This window comes from Salvia splendens, chromosome 6 (genome assembly GCF_004379255.2).
Source record: "Salvia splendens isolate huo1 chromosome 6, SspV2, whole genome shotgun sequence".
Classification (NCBI taxonomy): Eukaryota; Viridiplantae; Streptophyta; class Magnoliopsida; order Lamiales; family Lamiaceae; genus Salvia; species Salvia splendens.
The window spans coordinates 33,917,611-33,935,143 of NC_056037.1; the positions used below are offsets into that span (position 1 = coordinate 33,917,611).

General features: G+C 35.1%; 1 protein-coding gene across 1 annotated transcript; it reads right to left on the reverse strand.

Moving 5' to 3' along the window:
- Positions 1–2,669: 2,669 nt before the first annotated feature.
- LOC121806473 (NAC domain-containing protein 35-like) lies at positions 2,670–4,464 on the reverse strand. Its single transcript, XM_042206523.1, has 3 exons — positions 3,978–4,464; positions 3,577–3,845; positions 2,670–3,451 (listed from the first exon to the last, which is right to left on the reverse strand). Exons 1-3 carry the CDS (start codon positions 4,189–4,191, stop codon positions 2,888–2,890), a joined length of 1,047 nt encoding a protein of 348 aa, XP_042062457.1. The 5' UTR covers positions 4,192–4,464; the 3' UTR covers positions 2,670–2,887.
- Between the last annotated feature and the right edge of the window lie 13,069 nt (positions 4,465–17,533).

The following is a 17,533-nucleotide window of genomic DNA, read 5'->3' on the forward strand; positions in this document are numbered from 1 at the left end:
TTCAAACATTAGTATATTTTCATAATTAAAGGCACACTTCAAACATGGTTAAATATCTCGAACCGAATAATGATGCACACTAATTAGCTAGTGAGGTTTAAACATAACAGCTTTAACATCACCAAACTGAATTTTGTAAGAGATGCTAAACAAATTCTCGTTTTCTCGGTGGCATTTGCTGAAGGAATGAAGCTGATATTCTCTTGAGTTTGAGTGCTGATATATACTGTTTACAATCTTGTAATTGTGTGGATAATACGATATATTTATGATATGTCATGCTGGACAATACTATAAGATTCAAATAAATTTTATTGTAGTATATATGAATTAATGTTATTAAAGAAGTGTTATTAGAGAAAAATTATTTACGTAAATTACTGAATAAAGGATATCGAAATGAAATGTAAATATTACAACTCAATATATTCAGATTTAAAAGGTTTTAGTTATGAAGGTTCTAAATGACTTTAGTCCATTTTAGGATGCCCACTATTAAATGGACTTTATAGTAAGATATTTAATTCACATTTTATCAATATAAAACTAATACTATAAAAATAGGGTTCACAATTCACTATTCTTTTTTATTCACTTTTTTTTTTTACTTTTTAAAATTCATATCCAGTTAAAGTGAGATATTTATTCATAGACTAAAAGAATACAAATTTATATAAAATTAGATTGCTTGAGATCTAGCAAACCAATCTTGTCGTTATCGTGCGGACTTTCTCATCTCACTCTCATTTTGTTCTCTTTGATGTATCAGTCAAATTCACTATTCTTTTTCTCTTTAGGGTATACTTCACCCATCTCATTTAAGATGATACACTTTCATTTTAGTTTGTTCCAATTAAGATGTCACAATTCTATTTTTGGTATCTTTCTCTTAACAATTAATATACCCAACTATTTTTTTCTCTTTCCAATTAAATATCCAATTCCCTTTCTCTCTCCATTTAACACTTCCGCATACTCTTCCTCTCTTCAATTTATCACAATAAACAACAAATCCTAAAATCTCATGCCGACTAAAAAATGTGTCATCTTAGCCGGTGGGACGGAGGGAGTAACTTATAGTAGTATTTACAAAAAAATAAATTTAGTATGCTTTATAATATTATAATGAAATTTATTTTTATGAAAAAGATTATTACGGTAACACAAAAAATCGTGTGCATGGAGCCCGACCCTAATCTTATAGCGCTTTTTATTTCTGTTTGGCGAGACCGATCGAGCTACACTGTATCACAATCACATTTATGAAGATTAATATAACCAAATTTAGTCGAATTTTACTATCCATCATTATTTTTCATTTAAGGATACATTTATGACACCTGTGGTTCACATTATGCAGTAAACCAAAAGTCCAAAAATATTACAGAGTTTTGTGATCTGGCATGCACACTGCTACCCATTTATTAATGCATATATACTATTTGATTACAAAAATCTGAAGTATTTGTTGTGTATGATAATATAGTACTACTACTATACTAAAACTGGTGATGAAAAATTTGGCATAGGCTTATTTTTTACTGGAGGAGATAATGGGTAATAGTTATGTAAGATTTTATGGGGATTAAATATAATCTCATCCATTATGTGTGTAGTGAAGTTTCATCTCAAAATTAATTGATGACATCAATAGTTATTCACTAAGTATTTATACCTGATAGATTTGGATAGAAAAAATGCGGGGCTATGAAACAGTGGGGGATTCCGACAACCAAACTTTGTCTTGTGAAGAAAATGGGGTCCAACAACACTTGTAAATTGTAATGGTACCTTTGTCTCTGATCAGTCGTCTGCAAGTCATGATTTGGCTGTAACTAATCAATCATCACATTATTATTCTCTCGTGCCTAACAGCTGCGCACCAGACATTATCATTTTCCATTTCATTCTCAACATTGTTTTACCTATCTATATGTTTTATTTTTACCTATCTATACACAATATCCACACGTGTAATGTTTAACGGTTACAATGAATTGCAACTCAGTTGGTAAGCCATTTTGTGTCGTCACAAAATTACTATAAAAGATGTTTAATTATCAATACCATAAATTATTAGCCACAAGAATAATACTTGGTGTCAAAACTACTCATGCGGAGCGGATTGATAGAAATCCATGGATTACATCCTAAACCAATTAGTAATAGGAGGAGTTACCCATGAGATTTATAAACTAGTTTCAATTTTCTCTTGACATCGATGTGAGACAGTTATATATTATTTTTTAGTTTTAATTGCCAACACGTATGATTACAAATCAAATTTACATACCATATAAGTTCGTTAGACATAAATATGGATCTTTGTTCAATAAATCATGATTTCACCCTATTTTGAAGACTTGACATTACTGTTTAAAAACAATAGCTACATATAATGGCTAAGCACAAACCGATTTATTTAATACTCCTTACAATGATAAAATCCAGGTTTGTATATTACTTTATTTTTCAGTTTTATTGAAACTAGAAAATGGTAATTAATGTAGTACATAAATTTAGTTCAAAATTTGAAAAACGAGACAACAAAATGATGTTATAGGAATTAAGAAAATAAAAATGAGCCTAAATCCACAAAAAAATCTTTAGACAATACACATTATGTTTTCATATATGGGAGAAGATTAACCAGTAGTGGAAAGCCTATATATATAATTGGATTTCCATTTTCCAATAACTAATTACACAAATGAAACAAAAGTTGAAAACCCTAACTTAGAAGAAAAACGAAATCATATATATATATTACCACTGCAAATAAGTAAGTAGGTTTCAACTTTCAAGCATGGAAACGAAGATCTCAATCCACATAAAATCAGCATCAGCAGTCATATTTATATGTGCATACTAATGATAACAGTTAAAGTTACTTGAACAGATTGCTCAAGTCCTTCCCCGCCTCCGCTTCCGATTCCGATATCGCACCCCACTCCCACAACCGATCCGAATACGCCGCCGCCGGGAGCGAGCCCGGGTGCGCCGCCGCCTGTGGCTGCAAAGCCGTGAAATCAGCGACCAGATTCGGCGCATTAGCCGGATTGTAGTGGCCAATCGACGATGAGTAGTTGTTAACGAGTTTGTGGAGATCATCAATCGCGTTAGAGTTGGAGGCCGCGGCGAAGATCTCCGTCGGGCAAGGCTGCTTCGATCGGCCATCGACGGCGATCGGATTCGGAGCTAACGGATTGATTGTGTAGTGCGATAGAGCGAGCGAGGTGCCGATGTCCGTGCTGCTCGTAGGGCTCGTTTCGGCCAATTTTCCATCGGCGTTTGCTTGGAAGATGTACCTCGACGTCTCCGGCTGCTGCTTTCGCGATCCTCTCGACGATGATGACGACGACGCCGCCGCCTTCGTAGGGAGGCATCGCGGCAGGGATAGGTGGTCTTCCACTCCCGCCCTTTTGTACACGCGGCAAAGCGAAATTTCCGCCTGCAAATTTAATGAATTTGGAAAAACGCCTCATGAAGATCTTGTGAGCATATTAATTGAGATCTGTCAGTGAGGTAGGTGTTTTGGAGAGAAGAATTACACAAAATTGAATTGAATATTCAAACCTTCTGTAGACGCTCGGTGTCGTGATGTGGAAGGCGGAATTCGTTCATGATCCAGCTTGTACGGATGCCTTTGGGGGCTTTCCCGGAGTAGAAAACGAGGGTTTTTTTGAGACCGATGGATCGGAGATTCTCGCTTCGGATCATGCGATCTGCGCCGGTGGCCTTCCAGTAGCCAGATGTCGTCACGCGATTGGGCCGGTCTCCGTTCCTATACTTCCTATCCCTCGGCACATAGAAGTACCACTCTTTCTCCCCTATAGCCGCCAGCGCTGTCATTTTACACAATTCAATAATTCCTAAGTCAAATTAATTAAAAATAAATGATCATAACCAAATCTTGAATTACTATAACTAAAAGAAATGGACTGAGATGAATTTGGGAAAGATATACATATACATACCGGGAAGTTCCCAAGGGTCGTAGCGGTAGAGGTCAAGAAAAGTGATGAGTTCGACGTTGAAGCGCTTGCCCTCCACCTTACGGCGGAGGTAGAACTCCACGAGCTCTTCCTCGGTCGGGTGGAAGCGGAAACCCGGCATCACGACGTCGTTTTCGTGCTCATCTTGCTTGCTTCTGCTGTCTTCTTGATTGTTCATGGCTGCGCCAATGGCCATAAAACTATGCCCAAACCCTATGCATCTTTGCTCAATGACTATGATGCATATGTCTCTGTGTGTGCGTGTTTTTCTTGTTTTATGAGTTTATAGTGTACAATCTTCACACACACAATTTGGATTGTGCAAAGTTGTCTTATTTAAGGTGTAGGTCTTTGAAAGGATTAAGAGAGTGAAAAATTGTAGGATTTCAAGGATAGGTATAAAATATCTTTCTTTTTCTCTCTCTCTAAGGAAATGGAAATAGTGGTGTGAGGGAAGAAGAAAATGGGGAGAGAGGAATGAATTAATAGAAAGATCTACATAACTATTGAGGGCATACTTGGGAGAGATGATGAAATTAAGTTGAGAAAGGGACATCACAAATAAATGACAGGGAGGCCAAGTGCGGTGAGTTTGGACCTCCCTTTATTCCACAATTAATTTTGTTATTTTTCCAAAATCATGCATTATATTTCTATATTTTATCTCTTTGGTGAAATAATAAGTGATCCATGCTAGCTGCAACTACAACTAGCTAGTACTGCAGCCCTTTCCGATTATTCTTTTCACTAGAGGTTTTATCTTTTTAATTCCCTAGAATAAATGACATCACGCATTCGTGCCATTAATTTCAAACTATTTAAATAAATTTAAATTTTACATTTATTTTGTCTACTGTAGCTCTTAAAGTTGCTACGAGGCATGAATATTTTTGCAACTTCTACAATATTAATGAATTCGCGCTACTTACATGAAATGAATTCAAAATGTATATTTAAGTGATAGAAACCAATTCTAGTTAATTAGAAATTTTACTAGGTAAATTGTTAAAATTAATTATTTTTGATATACCTATAATTAATGTCATAATTATTAGCTTTTTTTTCATGATAGAATAGTAGTATTTCAATTAGTATACATACTACTCCCTCCGTCCGCCATTAGGAGTCCCGTTGACTTTTATGCACTCATTTTATAAAAATGATACTCCCTCCGTCCCCCAAAATTCGTCACCATTTGACCCCGCACGGGTTTTAAGAAATATAATAGAAAGTGAGTTGAAAAAGTTGGTGGCATGTGGGTCCTACTTTTATATATTAGTTTTATAATAAAATGTGAGTGTGAACGAGTTAGTGGAATGTAGGGTCCACTGCCAAAAATGGTAAAAGTGAAAGGTGACAAATTTTTATGGACGGACGAAAAAGGAAATAGATGACAAATTTTCAGGGACGGAGGGAGTAATAAATAGTTAAAGTGGAGAAATGGTAAAATAAGAGATAGAATAATGTAGAGAGAAGTATGTATTAAGGTTTTTCGGTGATAAGGAGTAAGATAAAATAGAAATGCTACGAGCAAAGATTAAGATATTCCCAGAGAAGAATTCCCACAAGGGTTTGGCTATTCAACGAACCTAGGAATGATGCTCTTCACAACCTAATTATTAAGGTTTGATTTATTTATATGAACTAGGAATCATTCTACATATGCAATTCTTCAAACTATGACACAATTTATCTACTTCTTCAGATATTTTAAAGTAAATGAGTGTGGGAAATGAACATCTTCTCCCCATCCACATAAACTAGAAATTCTCTTCTCACCTTTTTTAAAAATAGTTAGTATGTGTCCAGTCATATTTTTGCTAATAATTTAATTTTCAATTATGTGTAATCAACTGCAGAGTCTAAGCAACTAGCTAGGTACTTAGAGTTTATGTGTAATTGTGTTGTATAGGATGCTATATCTATGTATTTTTGTTTGTTATGCAAAACGCCTTACAAAAACCACCGAATTGATAATTTTTAAGAAACCCTAATCTCTCGAGAACAAATTTTATTTAAAAAAATCATGAACTGATTGCAAAATAGTTTGTTCTACTCCTTATATGAGATCTAGAAACCCCAACAATTGAAAAGGAAATTATGAAAATTAAAATAAAATTTGAAAAATAGATGTCAATTTTACCCTTTAAACGATCTCTGATGACCAAAATCCATCATGCATACGCACTCCTCCAATGTAGTTCTGAGTTTGATTCATTAGCCCGTTTTGCAAGGCATGTGCAAATTCTAAATCATTCTCAGATCGTAACTTTTTCAGCTTCGTCGGCTATAACTACTGCTCAGTACATCATTTATGTGGGTGAAAATGTTAATATTTTCAAAATTAATTCTAACAGATGATGTATTTGTAGTTATGTTTTACATATATACATAGGATGTATGTATTAATGGATCGGATTAATCCATATATGGCTTCATGTTAATTACTCTTACTCCGGAGAAGGGAGTTGTATGGTTGTGGAATTAGCTAAACGATAAATTATGCGGATAGTTTTGGAGAGAAATTATTGGGATTACTGTAACTTTGAATAATTACAGAGGTAATTGAGATAAATAATGTGGGATTAATGAGCATACATATAGGTATAGATTGTGCATTTACTGGCTAAGAATAGGGTTGGGGGTGGTGGAAAAAGGTCAACGAATTTCTCTAGCACAAAAGCATGCACATATATATACATATATGGAGGGTAGACTTTGGGGTCTACTGTATGAATGGGGGTGGGTGGGATGTGGGGGGGGGGGGGGGGGGGGGTTGGGTAGGATGGGGTGGGGTGGGGAACTGCCTGGTCAAGAGAACCCCGTGAGTACTCTTCCTCTCTGTCTATATATATATGATGACAAAAAACAACAGCATCTTCTACTTTATTTTTATTGCATATGGAAATATTTTCCCGATTTTAATTTAATTTGCACTAAAATTTGAACTCCTTTTTATTACCATATGATATGACAATTGGACTGCTTCTACTTTATTTACAACTTTTATTAACGGGCAGTATGGACCGGCATACAGAGTTTGTAAAATGATGTGCGATTTTTTGTCACCTTTTCGCCGCCTCATTTAAGGAACGCATCATATAGTCAATGGCAAAATTCGGATCTTGATACTGGGACCTAAATTTAAAATAATTTTCGATGTTGGTGTCATCTAAAATAACTGTGATATAGGCGGCATTGGGGTAAGAACTAACCATCTCCAACTATTTACATCAAACTTAAACTCATTTTTGAGTATATGTCATATTAAAAAGTAGTTTTATTCAAACCATTTACCCCAAATTCAAAATTTACACTATTTTTGAGTTTTTGTCTCACAAAATATTCGCAGTAATACTGTATTTGGTGTTGTTACAAAATACCACCAAAAATAGGTTTTGAGTTCAATGTATGATTGGAGAAGACTCATTTATGAGGTATGATTGGAGATGGACTCGCAGGAAACGAGAAAAATGAATTAGATAATGGATGATAAAAACAAGAGATTTGAACTGCGATTGTTGTAACAGTAATGCCGATATGGAAAGTATCGCCTCTATCAGGAAATATCAGGAAAGCAGTAGTGACATCATCATAATTATTACTATTAATAAAATTTCCTTGCCTACTAATTATCATAATATTTAATAAATTTTTTTTATCGTCTATTAAAATTCATGGCATTTCAAAAGTTTCTATAAGATAAAGATTATATAATTCTTACTTAGATGACAATCCTATAATTAAAATACCTTATTTTACCATGTAGGAGTACCTAAGTTTATAATTACACATACTATAAATTTATTGCATACAATTTTGTGAATAATAAAAAAAAAACTATTTCACAAAATATATAAAATGTAACAATAGAACAAAAGTACACAAGATACACACAAAACATAAATCAACGAAAGCTTGTTTCACCAAACAAAAATTATAATATGAAACACAAAAAATGACCTAACAAACCAGAGACCATAAATATTTGACTTTGCTAGGAAAAATGGATAGAAAAAGTTAGTGGAATGTGAGTCATATTTTTATATATTAATTTATAATAAAATGTGAGTAGAAAGGAGTTAGTGGAATTAATGTAAGGTCCACTGCCAAAAATAGTAAAAGTGAAATGAAACATTTATTGAAGACTATCCAAATAAGGAAATATGGGACATTTAATGGGACCGGATGGAGTATATACTCTACACATTTTTTTTTCAAATAATAAAAGGTTGCGGTAAAAATAAAAGAAAGAGAAAATAATAAATAATTAAATAATAAATAGAATTAAGAAAGTGATAATAATAAATAAATAAAATTGGCACACTCATCATATGTATATGCATGTGCTTTTTTCATCAAATGACCCTTCAATTGGTGTCCTACTTTCATCTGCGATTATCAAAGGCGTCTCGAATTATTTTTCACTATCCGTTTGGATGCCCACTAAGTAATTTATGCCAATGATTTTGAGATGGGTATAAATTTGTTTCCTTATTCACTAAAACCTATTTTCGACTTCCCTCTATTTGGGTGTGACATCACCTTGAAGATTTTGTCACCATATTTCCAACATTATTGTGGTTGACCAACTTATATGTATACTCAATATCTTAATTCGTAGATTCAATCAAGACATTCGAGAATCAAATAGTAGATATTTGAATTTTAAACTCGAATTGAAACACAAAACACACGATTCTAATTTCATCTTATTTAGTTAAGGTAATGTAATTATAAAATCATTTTCAAACTTTGTAGAGACGAGGATAGTAGAATGTGAATGAACTTTGTTGTGGAAGAATTGAGAAAACTACAAGGATGAATGAGTGTAATGAATGCACGACATCTTCAGACAAGCCGACCTTAACCAGACTTAACCGACTCTGCGTCATAACTAGACCGACCAATTGCATTGTTAAGTTGTCATTATTACTAGATATTTATTACGTCACATCAATCTACATATATACATTAATTAAATACATTTACTTACATTAACATGGAATGTTAGCAACCATAGAAAGTAATAACGATGCATTTTTTTTTGTCTCCACATGAATTGCTGGCACTTTCATCATGCTTAAAGTAGTTGTACGTTTATGTATAAGCTAAGCTAAGTAGGAGAGATTTAATTTCGGATCATGTATGTGAAAAATGTCACTTTTCAAGAGCAGTTGTATTTAGGTTATATCTTTATTCCAATTTAATTTTAGCCTCATATATGTTACAAATACAATCAACTTGCAACTTTTGCTATTAATTAGACGGCAACCCCTAAATTGACCCTTACTTAATTTTCCTATTTTAAAGATATTTCCGAAGCAAATTAATTTGTTGGTTTTGGCCTCCTTTCTATTTGTCTGCGATCATTGTAAATTACTACGTGTTATAATTTCGACGCCAGAGGAAACAATGACTGAAAACATTTATTTTACTTTCACTTTATAAGTCGTTTCTTCTTTATTTATAATAGCATATACTTCACGAAATTGATCGTCTAATCCTTGTTGAATTATGGCTCAAAATATTGTCCATTTTTTAAATTTGAAATGTTTCAAAATTCTTTTAAAATAAGTGTTTTTAATGTTCGTGATGTGAATATGTGTGGAATAGAAGTGAAGTATTTTAATGTGGTAGAAATTTAAATTGCTAATTTATGAGTATGTAGGAAAGAAGATGAACGGAACGGTAGATTTTTGAACTGGATATGATTTATCAATTCTAATATTATTGAGATCGAAAAGGACTACATTAAACCTTTATTCAATAGCATATATTTTTATAAAAAGTCACTTTTCAATAATTGTCAAGAAATTAATGGATCTAAAACCGACTATAGTTATGGTTGTAATTTGGAGCCTCACAATTGTAAAACCAAACAAATTGCAACTTTTGATATTGATGAGTCGGCAACCCATGCATTGGATCCCCTTTATACCTTATCAATCAATATTTTCACTCGATACTTTTTTTATAAGTTAGTACCTGAAAATTCTAAATTGCATATTTATAGTATCTCATGAAAATAAATAATAGCAGTACTGGAAATATTTGGATATTACTTTATTTCGTTTGAAATAATTATTTGTTTTACTTTTTAACACTATTTCTTCTCAATTTTACAATTTCAAAGAGAAAATTTGTCAATAGATATTAGAAAATCAATTATAAAATATGTGCTCAAATTATTAGTACTCAACACACAACTCCAGGTAGTCATTTCGTCTTAGACTTCAAATATCTCATGTACCTCAGGAACCAATGTCCCTTTACTACTCGAGGTACAATTTCATATATTCCTTGTATTTTAGTGATCTGAACCAAATTTATAAAACATTTTGTCACATACTACCATGTACAGGTATAAAGCAATTACATACAAAATTATGAAAGTATCAGAGAGAAAAGCAAACGGTTCAAATATTGTTATTGGAGAATTAGATTAATCTGGTCAGAAAGATAAACCTGCCATATATAGATAGGAACTAAATTTGGTGGATGGACCAAAATTTAAAAATACAATTATCTCATTCCAACTAAGTTGAGCCGTATTCCTTTTTGGGATATCTAACTAAGTTGAGTCATTTACTTTTTAGTAAGAAATAAAACATCTACTCTTACTTTTTTCGCCTCATACTTTACACTTTCTTATCTCTCCTACTTAATTATCTCTCCTATTTTATCTTCATTTAGGGCATCCGCAATGGGCGAATGATGGCACGCCCGATGGCGCGCATCGTCCGCGCCATCCATCATCCGCACCCATTGCGGGTGCGCGCCATAGGGCGAGGACGATAGTCGCGCCCTATACTTCGGTCGCGGAGGATAGCGCGGACGATGGCCATAGTCCGCGCCATCGTCCGCCCCATTGTGGAGGTCGCGGACGATCAACCGCGGACGATGACACACGGTTTCGTTTTTTTATAAATACCGTTCATTTGTAACATTTCATTTCACTCGATTTCATTTTCGAAACATACAATTACATAATTACTACGAAATGGATTCAAGCCCCAATAGTCCTACGTTTAGCGCAGGGGTGCATTGGCCGGGTACAGAACCCGGCGATTATCGTTTGTTCGACACCAACACCCATTACGATCCCGATTTCAGTACGGAATCGTATGGGTTGTCTGACATGGAGCCGTCTCCGCACCGCCCAACCGCAACGGCCGATCCCGACCCCGCCGCGACCGCTTCCGCCCCAGCCAGAAAGAAGCGGAACCGGCAGCGGGAGCAGAAGTTGCCGCCTCCCGGTGATTGCGATGAGTACGCCCCCGGCCGTACGAACTACAACGATGACGAAACTCTCACCTTGGCCCGGTGTTGTGTAGATATATCGGAAGATCCGATATTCGCGAACAACCAGCGACAGATCGTGTACAGGGAACGCATCGCGGACCTCTACAATTCGGTCAAGCCGCCGACCGCGTACAAGCGCAAGTGTGAGCAACTCCGCAAGCAAGTGAACTTGTATGCGGCGGAGTTCGAGAAGTTCACGCGGTCACAGGGAAGCGGCGAGAGCTTGAGCAACGTGCGCGCTAAAGCGCTGTTGTCGTACCGGTCGATGTACGGCGACTTCAAGCACGAGGCCATCTGGGCGCTCTTGAGGGACAAGCAGAAGTTCCAAGGTGGAATTCTGCACACTGGTGCGCCGAAGAGGACGAAGACCACTGAAGCTGGTGATTACACGAGCAGCGGCAGCGGCAACCACCCGGTTGACCTCAACCGGACGTACGTGGATGAAGGGAGTTCCGGCACACCGGTGTCCTTCTGGCGTCCTCCCGGCGTCAAGGCTGCGAAGGCTAAGGGGAAGGCGACCGCGACCTCATCGTCGACCGCTGCAACCCAAGCTCCGGTCCCGGTAGAGCTCCCGACCCAGACGGCCACCGCGTTTGAGTCGTTAGCAACAACGTCGATGGCAAGACAGGGCCCTCAAGAAGTGTACCGACCCCGACGAAGCCGAATATCTCCGGGCGTTACTCGATGAGCTGCGTCGGAAGTTGGGAATTGGTCCGACTTAGTTTTTTTTTATTAGTTCAATGATGTAACTTTTTTTTATTAAAACTTCGCCGTTTGTTATTTAGACCGTTTTTTATTTACTCGTTACTTGTTATTTGAAAACAGTTAAATTAATTAAACAAAACAATAAAATGATGATGTGGCGCGCCATAGGCGCACCTTAGGGCGCCCCACTGCAGGTGGGGAGGTAGGAGTATAAAACTGCTGACGTGGAGCGCCATAGGGCGCCCCATTGCTAATGCTCTTAAACCCATTTAATATAATTTCTTAATTTTGGTACTCAAAAGAAATACCTCAATTTAGTTGGGACGAGTACTTTTTTTTTAACATAATCAGTATTTAATTTATCCGTTCTAGCCTTCTAGGTACCAAATTTAAGTTGGCTAATGTTTATATATATTTGGGTTCGAAATTTAAGTTGGCTAATGGTCTATGGATTACATGTGACATTTGAAGTCCAAAATAAGTACCTTGAGGTTATTACATTAGTTTGGATACCAATTTTGTAATTGATATGCTAATAGTAATTGAAAAATGTACTCATGAGACTAAAATAGATAAAATGAGAAAGAAATAGTGTCAAAAATTGAAAAAAATACCTCAAACAAAATAAAATCTTTGTTCAAAGACCTCTAATTAGAGATGCCCAAGGTTTTCGGTTCCGGCGGTTAATCGCAGAACCGTAACCGCCGGTTCCGGTTCGGAACCGGAACGGTGACTTTTTTCTTAAACCGAAACCACCATATTTTGAACTGCGGGCCGGTCCCGTTTCCAAATTTTATGAACCGAAACCGTGAAAACCGTCGAAAAACTGTGAAATCTAGCCGGAACCGCGAAAAACCGTAAAAAACCACCGGAGAACCGACGGTTCGGAACCGGAACCGACGGTTTACGAACCGTGGGCATGTCTACCTCTAATGCTATTTACTTTCACAAGGTACAATAAATATGCATGCATTTACTAGATATTAATTTTGTACTTAACTCGTCATTTAATAGTGATGATAAGAGAGTATTAATAAGTACTCCCCTCCCCCTCGCACTAGATACTAATTTTGTACTTAACTATCATTTAAGATGATAAGAGACTATTAATAAGTACTCCCCCGTCGTACAAGAATATACACTCTTTCTTATTTTGGAAACTCTTTCTCTCTAATGAGGTGTAACTCATTCTCTACTAATAATATTTTAATTACTTTTTCTCTCTACATTTCTCTTACTTTACCAATTTTGCATTAAACACGTGTCGAACCCAAAGTGCATATTTTTTGGGGACGCGGGAGTATCAAATTTAAGGACAAATTGGTCAACATCATCTTACTCGTTTGCTTTTCTAAGACACTTTCATTTGTGTCTCAAAATTTTAGTTTGGACACAAAGAATAGGGAACGATTTCTTAAGCAAACGTGTGTCCGTAGAAACACAAATTAACATTTTTAATTGAATAAAAATGCCCTTAGTCGTTCTTTTTTTGTAATGTATCTTCGATCGATCAGCATACCCTATCTCTCTTGGTATTCATTGAGCTATGCGATTTCTCGGACTCAATCAGCGAAACACTCTCAAGTCTCAACCCATATCATTCAAAATTCAAATACTCAACGTCAGTTCCACAGTCAGTGGACAAATTAATGCTCATTTGAGTTATTAAGGATGAACCCTAGCTTTTGAGTTTTGAAACAAAATAGTGATAAATTGGTCATTGCTAGGGGTGCATATTTCTAAACTTTAGAGATTGAATTTAAACCTTTGTCATTATATTTATAGTACAAGTTCACTCGATCTTTTGTTTAAGTGTACTTCACTCCTTGAGAATAGTGGGAATGTAAATAGTAATTTTCAAGTAGATGATGTATTGTTATAGAGCAAGTAATAGTTAGGGAGGTCCAAGCCTTGGCAAAATCCTAGGATAGACTGCTCAATGTGGTTCATACACACTGGCTACTGTCCTCGGCACCCTACCACAAGCAGTGGCGGATTCAAAACCCGAAAATGGGGTAAAAAAATCATAACTAGATTTAAGTTGTAGTATCAGAACCAGCAGGAACTATATGATCAGAAGAAATCCAGATAGGCTGCTTAATTAAGTATCACCCTCTCCTCTTCAAAATAAAATCAAAGGAGATATGCTCTCCTCTATTACTTTCTTCCTCAGTTTTGCACACCTCTAAATCAATTAGGGTTTTATCTAATGAATATCGATCACCGATTGAGGCAAAATAATATCTTTGCAAACAATTGCTATCTTGATCTTGCATATGCTTAATTGGTATCTCTCTCATGATGTTTCATCTTTGAAACAATATATAGTATATTCATTTCTAAACCACCACCCAGCGAGTTTGAACAGTGTGGCAATTCTGTGTTACTTAAGTAAGTTTGGTTTGGAACTAGGAAATGTTAGTACATGTTTATTCCACCCATACAACTCTTATTAACTATAGGAGATTATATTTTTCCAAAACAAAAATTCATTATGTTGAATAATTGCATTGATTCGTGAATGGACATTCCTAATATCAGAAATTATAAAAAAAAAAGTCATGGGAGTGGGAATCACTACTACATTCTCGATCATCCCATTTTTGTGTATTTAGTGATGCCATTATTGTCAAAAATAGTTTAGAAACCTTCAAATATGTTTAAAAAATTGGAGGAATTCTGGTGAATTCAGTTCACACAGTGAGCATACTGGTGTGATTTTAAGCTTGCCAGTCTCATTCTTTCTTCGTATATCCGAATTTATTGCGACTTCAAATTACTTACCAATAAGGGCACCTTATCGAATTAACCAATCAATAAATTTTAGAGGTTTGATATTTTGGTGTATTTAATTTTTGGTCAAAGTTTGGTCAAGGTTATATTCGTTTAATAAATTGCGTGGAGCCCGAATTATTTTTTATACATTCGATTTGATATCTTTGAGTAGCTTAAATCTCGACTGATTGTTAGATTATCTAAATAAAAAACAAATAACAGTAAAAACACGGCAGTTGCATTTAATTTCATTGTGAATGTCACACTTAATTATATATCGTTTAACGTAAGCATTTTAGTTCACGTAAAAATAGTTACGATGACACAATCGTCCTTCCAAATTCGGATATAATTATTGTTATTTTGACATATTGCTCACGTATAATTTTATTTGAACAATGCTAATATTATTTGAACAATAACAGTAAAAGAGTTGAAGACATCATGGGTAACAATTAATAGCAGTAGCTAGTAATACAAGGATGGGTACTATTCTACAATGAACTCGAAAAAGAAGGGCGTGCTCTAGAAATATTTTTGATTGATCAATATATCTGATTTACAATGAAAGAAAGAAAAGAGAAAAAGAAAAAGTTTTTATTGTTTTAGTCAAATCTTACAAATAACCTAACATAAACGCTACCAATTATGTCATTCTTTAAATGGTGGTAGTGGACAACTTCATAGGACAAGTAGGGGATTGGATAAAGAGGTTTGTGAAAGGGAATAAACGCTACCAATTCCACCGTTATGAGTAAGCGTGTGTGGTAGTTAGTTACATTAAACATCATTCATTCAATATCAACGTTGACATGAATTTTATCTGATTGTTCCTCAGCTTGTTACATACATATATAAATACTCACGTCATGGCCACTACCCACGCTCATCTTATGTTTATAAATACATAAAAAATAATTAACAATTATAATTAATATTCAAATTATTTAATTGTTCTAAGTGTTGACAATTGAATCTAAAAATATAACATATAACTGTCCCACATCGGTGTCAAGAGAAAACTGAAACTAGTCTATAAGTCTCATGGGCCCCTCCTCCTATCACCAATTGGTTTAAGGATGGAACCCATGGATTTCTATCATGGTATCAAAGAGGGTCGCCGACTGTGGGTCAAATTTAACTGACCCAGCAGTATATCTGGGCCGAAACCGAAAAAATGACTGACCCAGTCCAACCCGGTTCACCTTGAAGGGTTTGAGTGAAGGGTTTTTAAGGGTTTGAGTGAAGGGTTTTTTGAGTGAAGGGTTTGAGTGAAGGGTGCTGGACTTAAAAATTTGGGCCAAGTCGTCCAACCGATCGAAAAAATTTGGGCCGATTGTCCAATCGATTAGAAAAAAGTCCAACCCTGTCCAATCGATTAGAAAAAAGTCCAACCCCTAGAAAAAAGTCCAACCCCTCCAAGGTTCACCTTGAAGGGTTTGAGTGAAGGGTTTTTTGAGTGAAGGGTTTGAGTAAAGGGTGCTGGACTTAAAAATTTGGGCCAAGTGGTCCAACCGATCAAAAAAAATTGAGCCGATTGTCCAATCGATTAGAAAAAAGTCCAACCTCCAAGGTTCACCTTGAAGGGTTTGAGTGAAGGGTTTTTTGAGTGAAGGGTTTGAGTGAAGGGTTTGAGGGAGGGTGTTGGCAATTTTTAGGATGGAACTCATGGATTTCTATCACTAAGTATTTTACATTTATTTTACAAAATTGAAATCTATGATCGTTCAGATCACTAATATTAATATACCAATATATATAAACGACGAACTTTCCAACACCTTCTAGAGCCGCCCCACCCTTGACTACTAGATAACAACTTCTCTGACTAAATTAGCAAAAAAAAATTGTAATCTCAAATGAAATCGCCAACAAAGTCAGTAAAATTATTGAATTTAAAAAAAAAAGAACAGGTGCAAAATAATGTCATTTGGTTATAACGTTATTTATTAAAGTGTATTTGCAAATACACAACAACGTTTCATCTACAAAAATCGCAATTACAATCGGCACATTTCTAGGAATAGGTGTATGGTGTTTATACTAGTAGTAAATGAATCAAATGACAATAATTCAACTCTTTTTTATTGCTGAGAACATAATTTTGGTCTGCGAACTTTGTCAATGTATCAATTTTAGTTAGTAACATTTGAAAATATATTTTGAGGTCCATTATGTTCAAGGTAATATCATTTAAGCTGCTTTTTCACTATTTTAAACTTCTTTTTACGAAAATACGCTCAAGCCCTTAAAGGGCATTTCATTCTATTTATCCTCTCTTCTTTATTAAAAATTTTAAGTTATCTCTTAAATTTTTTTAGCCCTTCTCTTCCTTTTCTTTTTCTCTTTTCTTCTCCATTTTTTCCTTCTCTTTTAATAAAGGGGTAAAAAAATTAAAAGAGATAAATTAAATATTTTAATAAAGAAGAGAGAATAAATAGACTGAAATACCTTTCATGGGCATGAGGGTATTTTCTTCCAAAAAAGTTAAAATAGTAAAAAACTATTACATTGAAGTTAATAGACCTCAAATTATATTTTCAAATGTTATGAATCAAAATTGATACCTTAGCAAAGTTCACGGACTCAAAAAATATTCCTTCTTTCTCTCAAAAAAATAATTCAACTATTTTTCTTTATTCTCTCTCAAAGTTTACGCATTAAACCTATAATTTTTGTTAGGGTACTAGGGAGTATTAATATTCATCCATAAAACTAACAATATGTCATTTCATAATTGCATAAATTGGGCA

What these genes read in the sequence shown, in the direction of transcription:
- LOC121806473 (XM_042206523.1), bottom strand. Translation starts at nt 4,191, where the DNA reads ATGGCCATTGGCGCAGCCATGAACAATCAAGAAGACAGCAGAAGCAAG. An exon ending in CGACCCTTGGGAACTTCCCG is followed by an intron (nt 3,846 to 3,977) that starts GTATGTATATGT and finishes GTAAAATGACAG; the next exon opens with CGCTGGCGGCTATAGGGGAG. An exon ending in ACACCGAGCGTCTACAGAAG is followed by an intron (nt 3,452 to 3,576) that starts GTTTGAATATTC and finishes TTAAATTTGCAG; the next exon opens with GCGGAAATTTCGCTTTGCCG.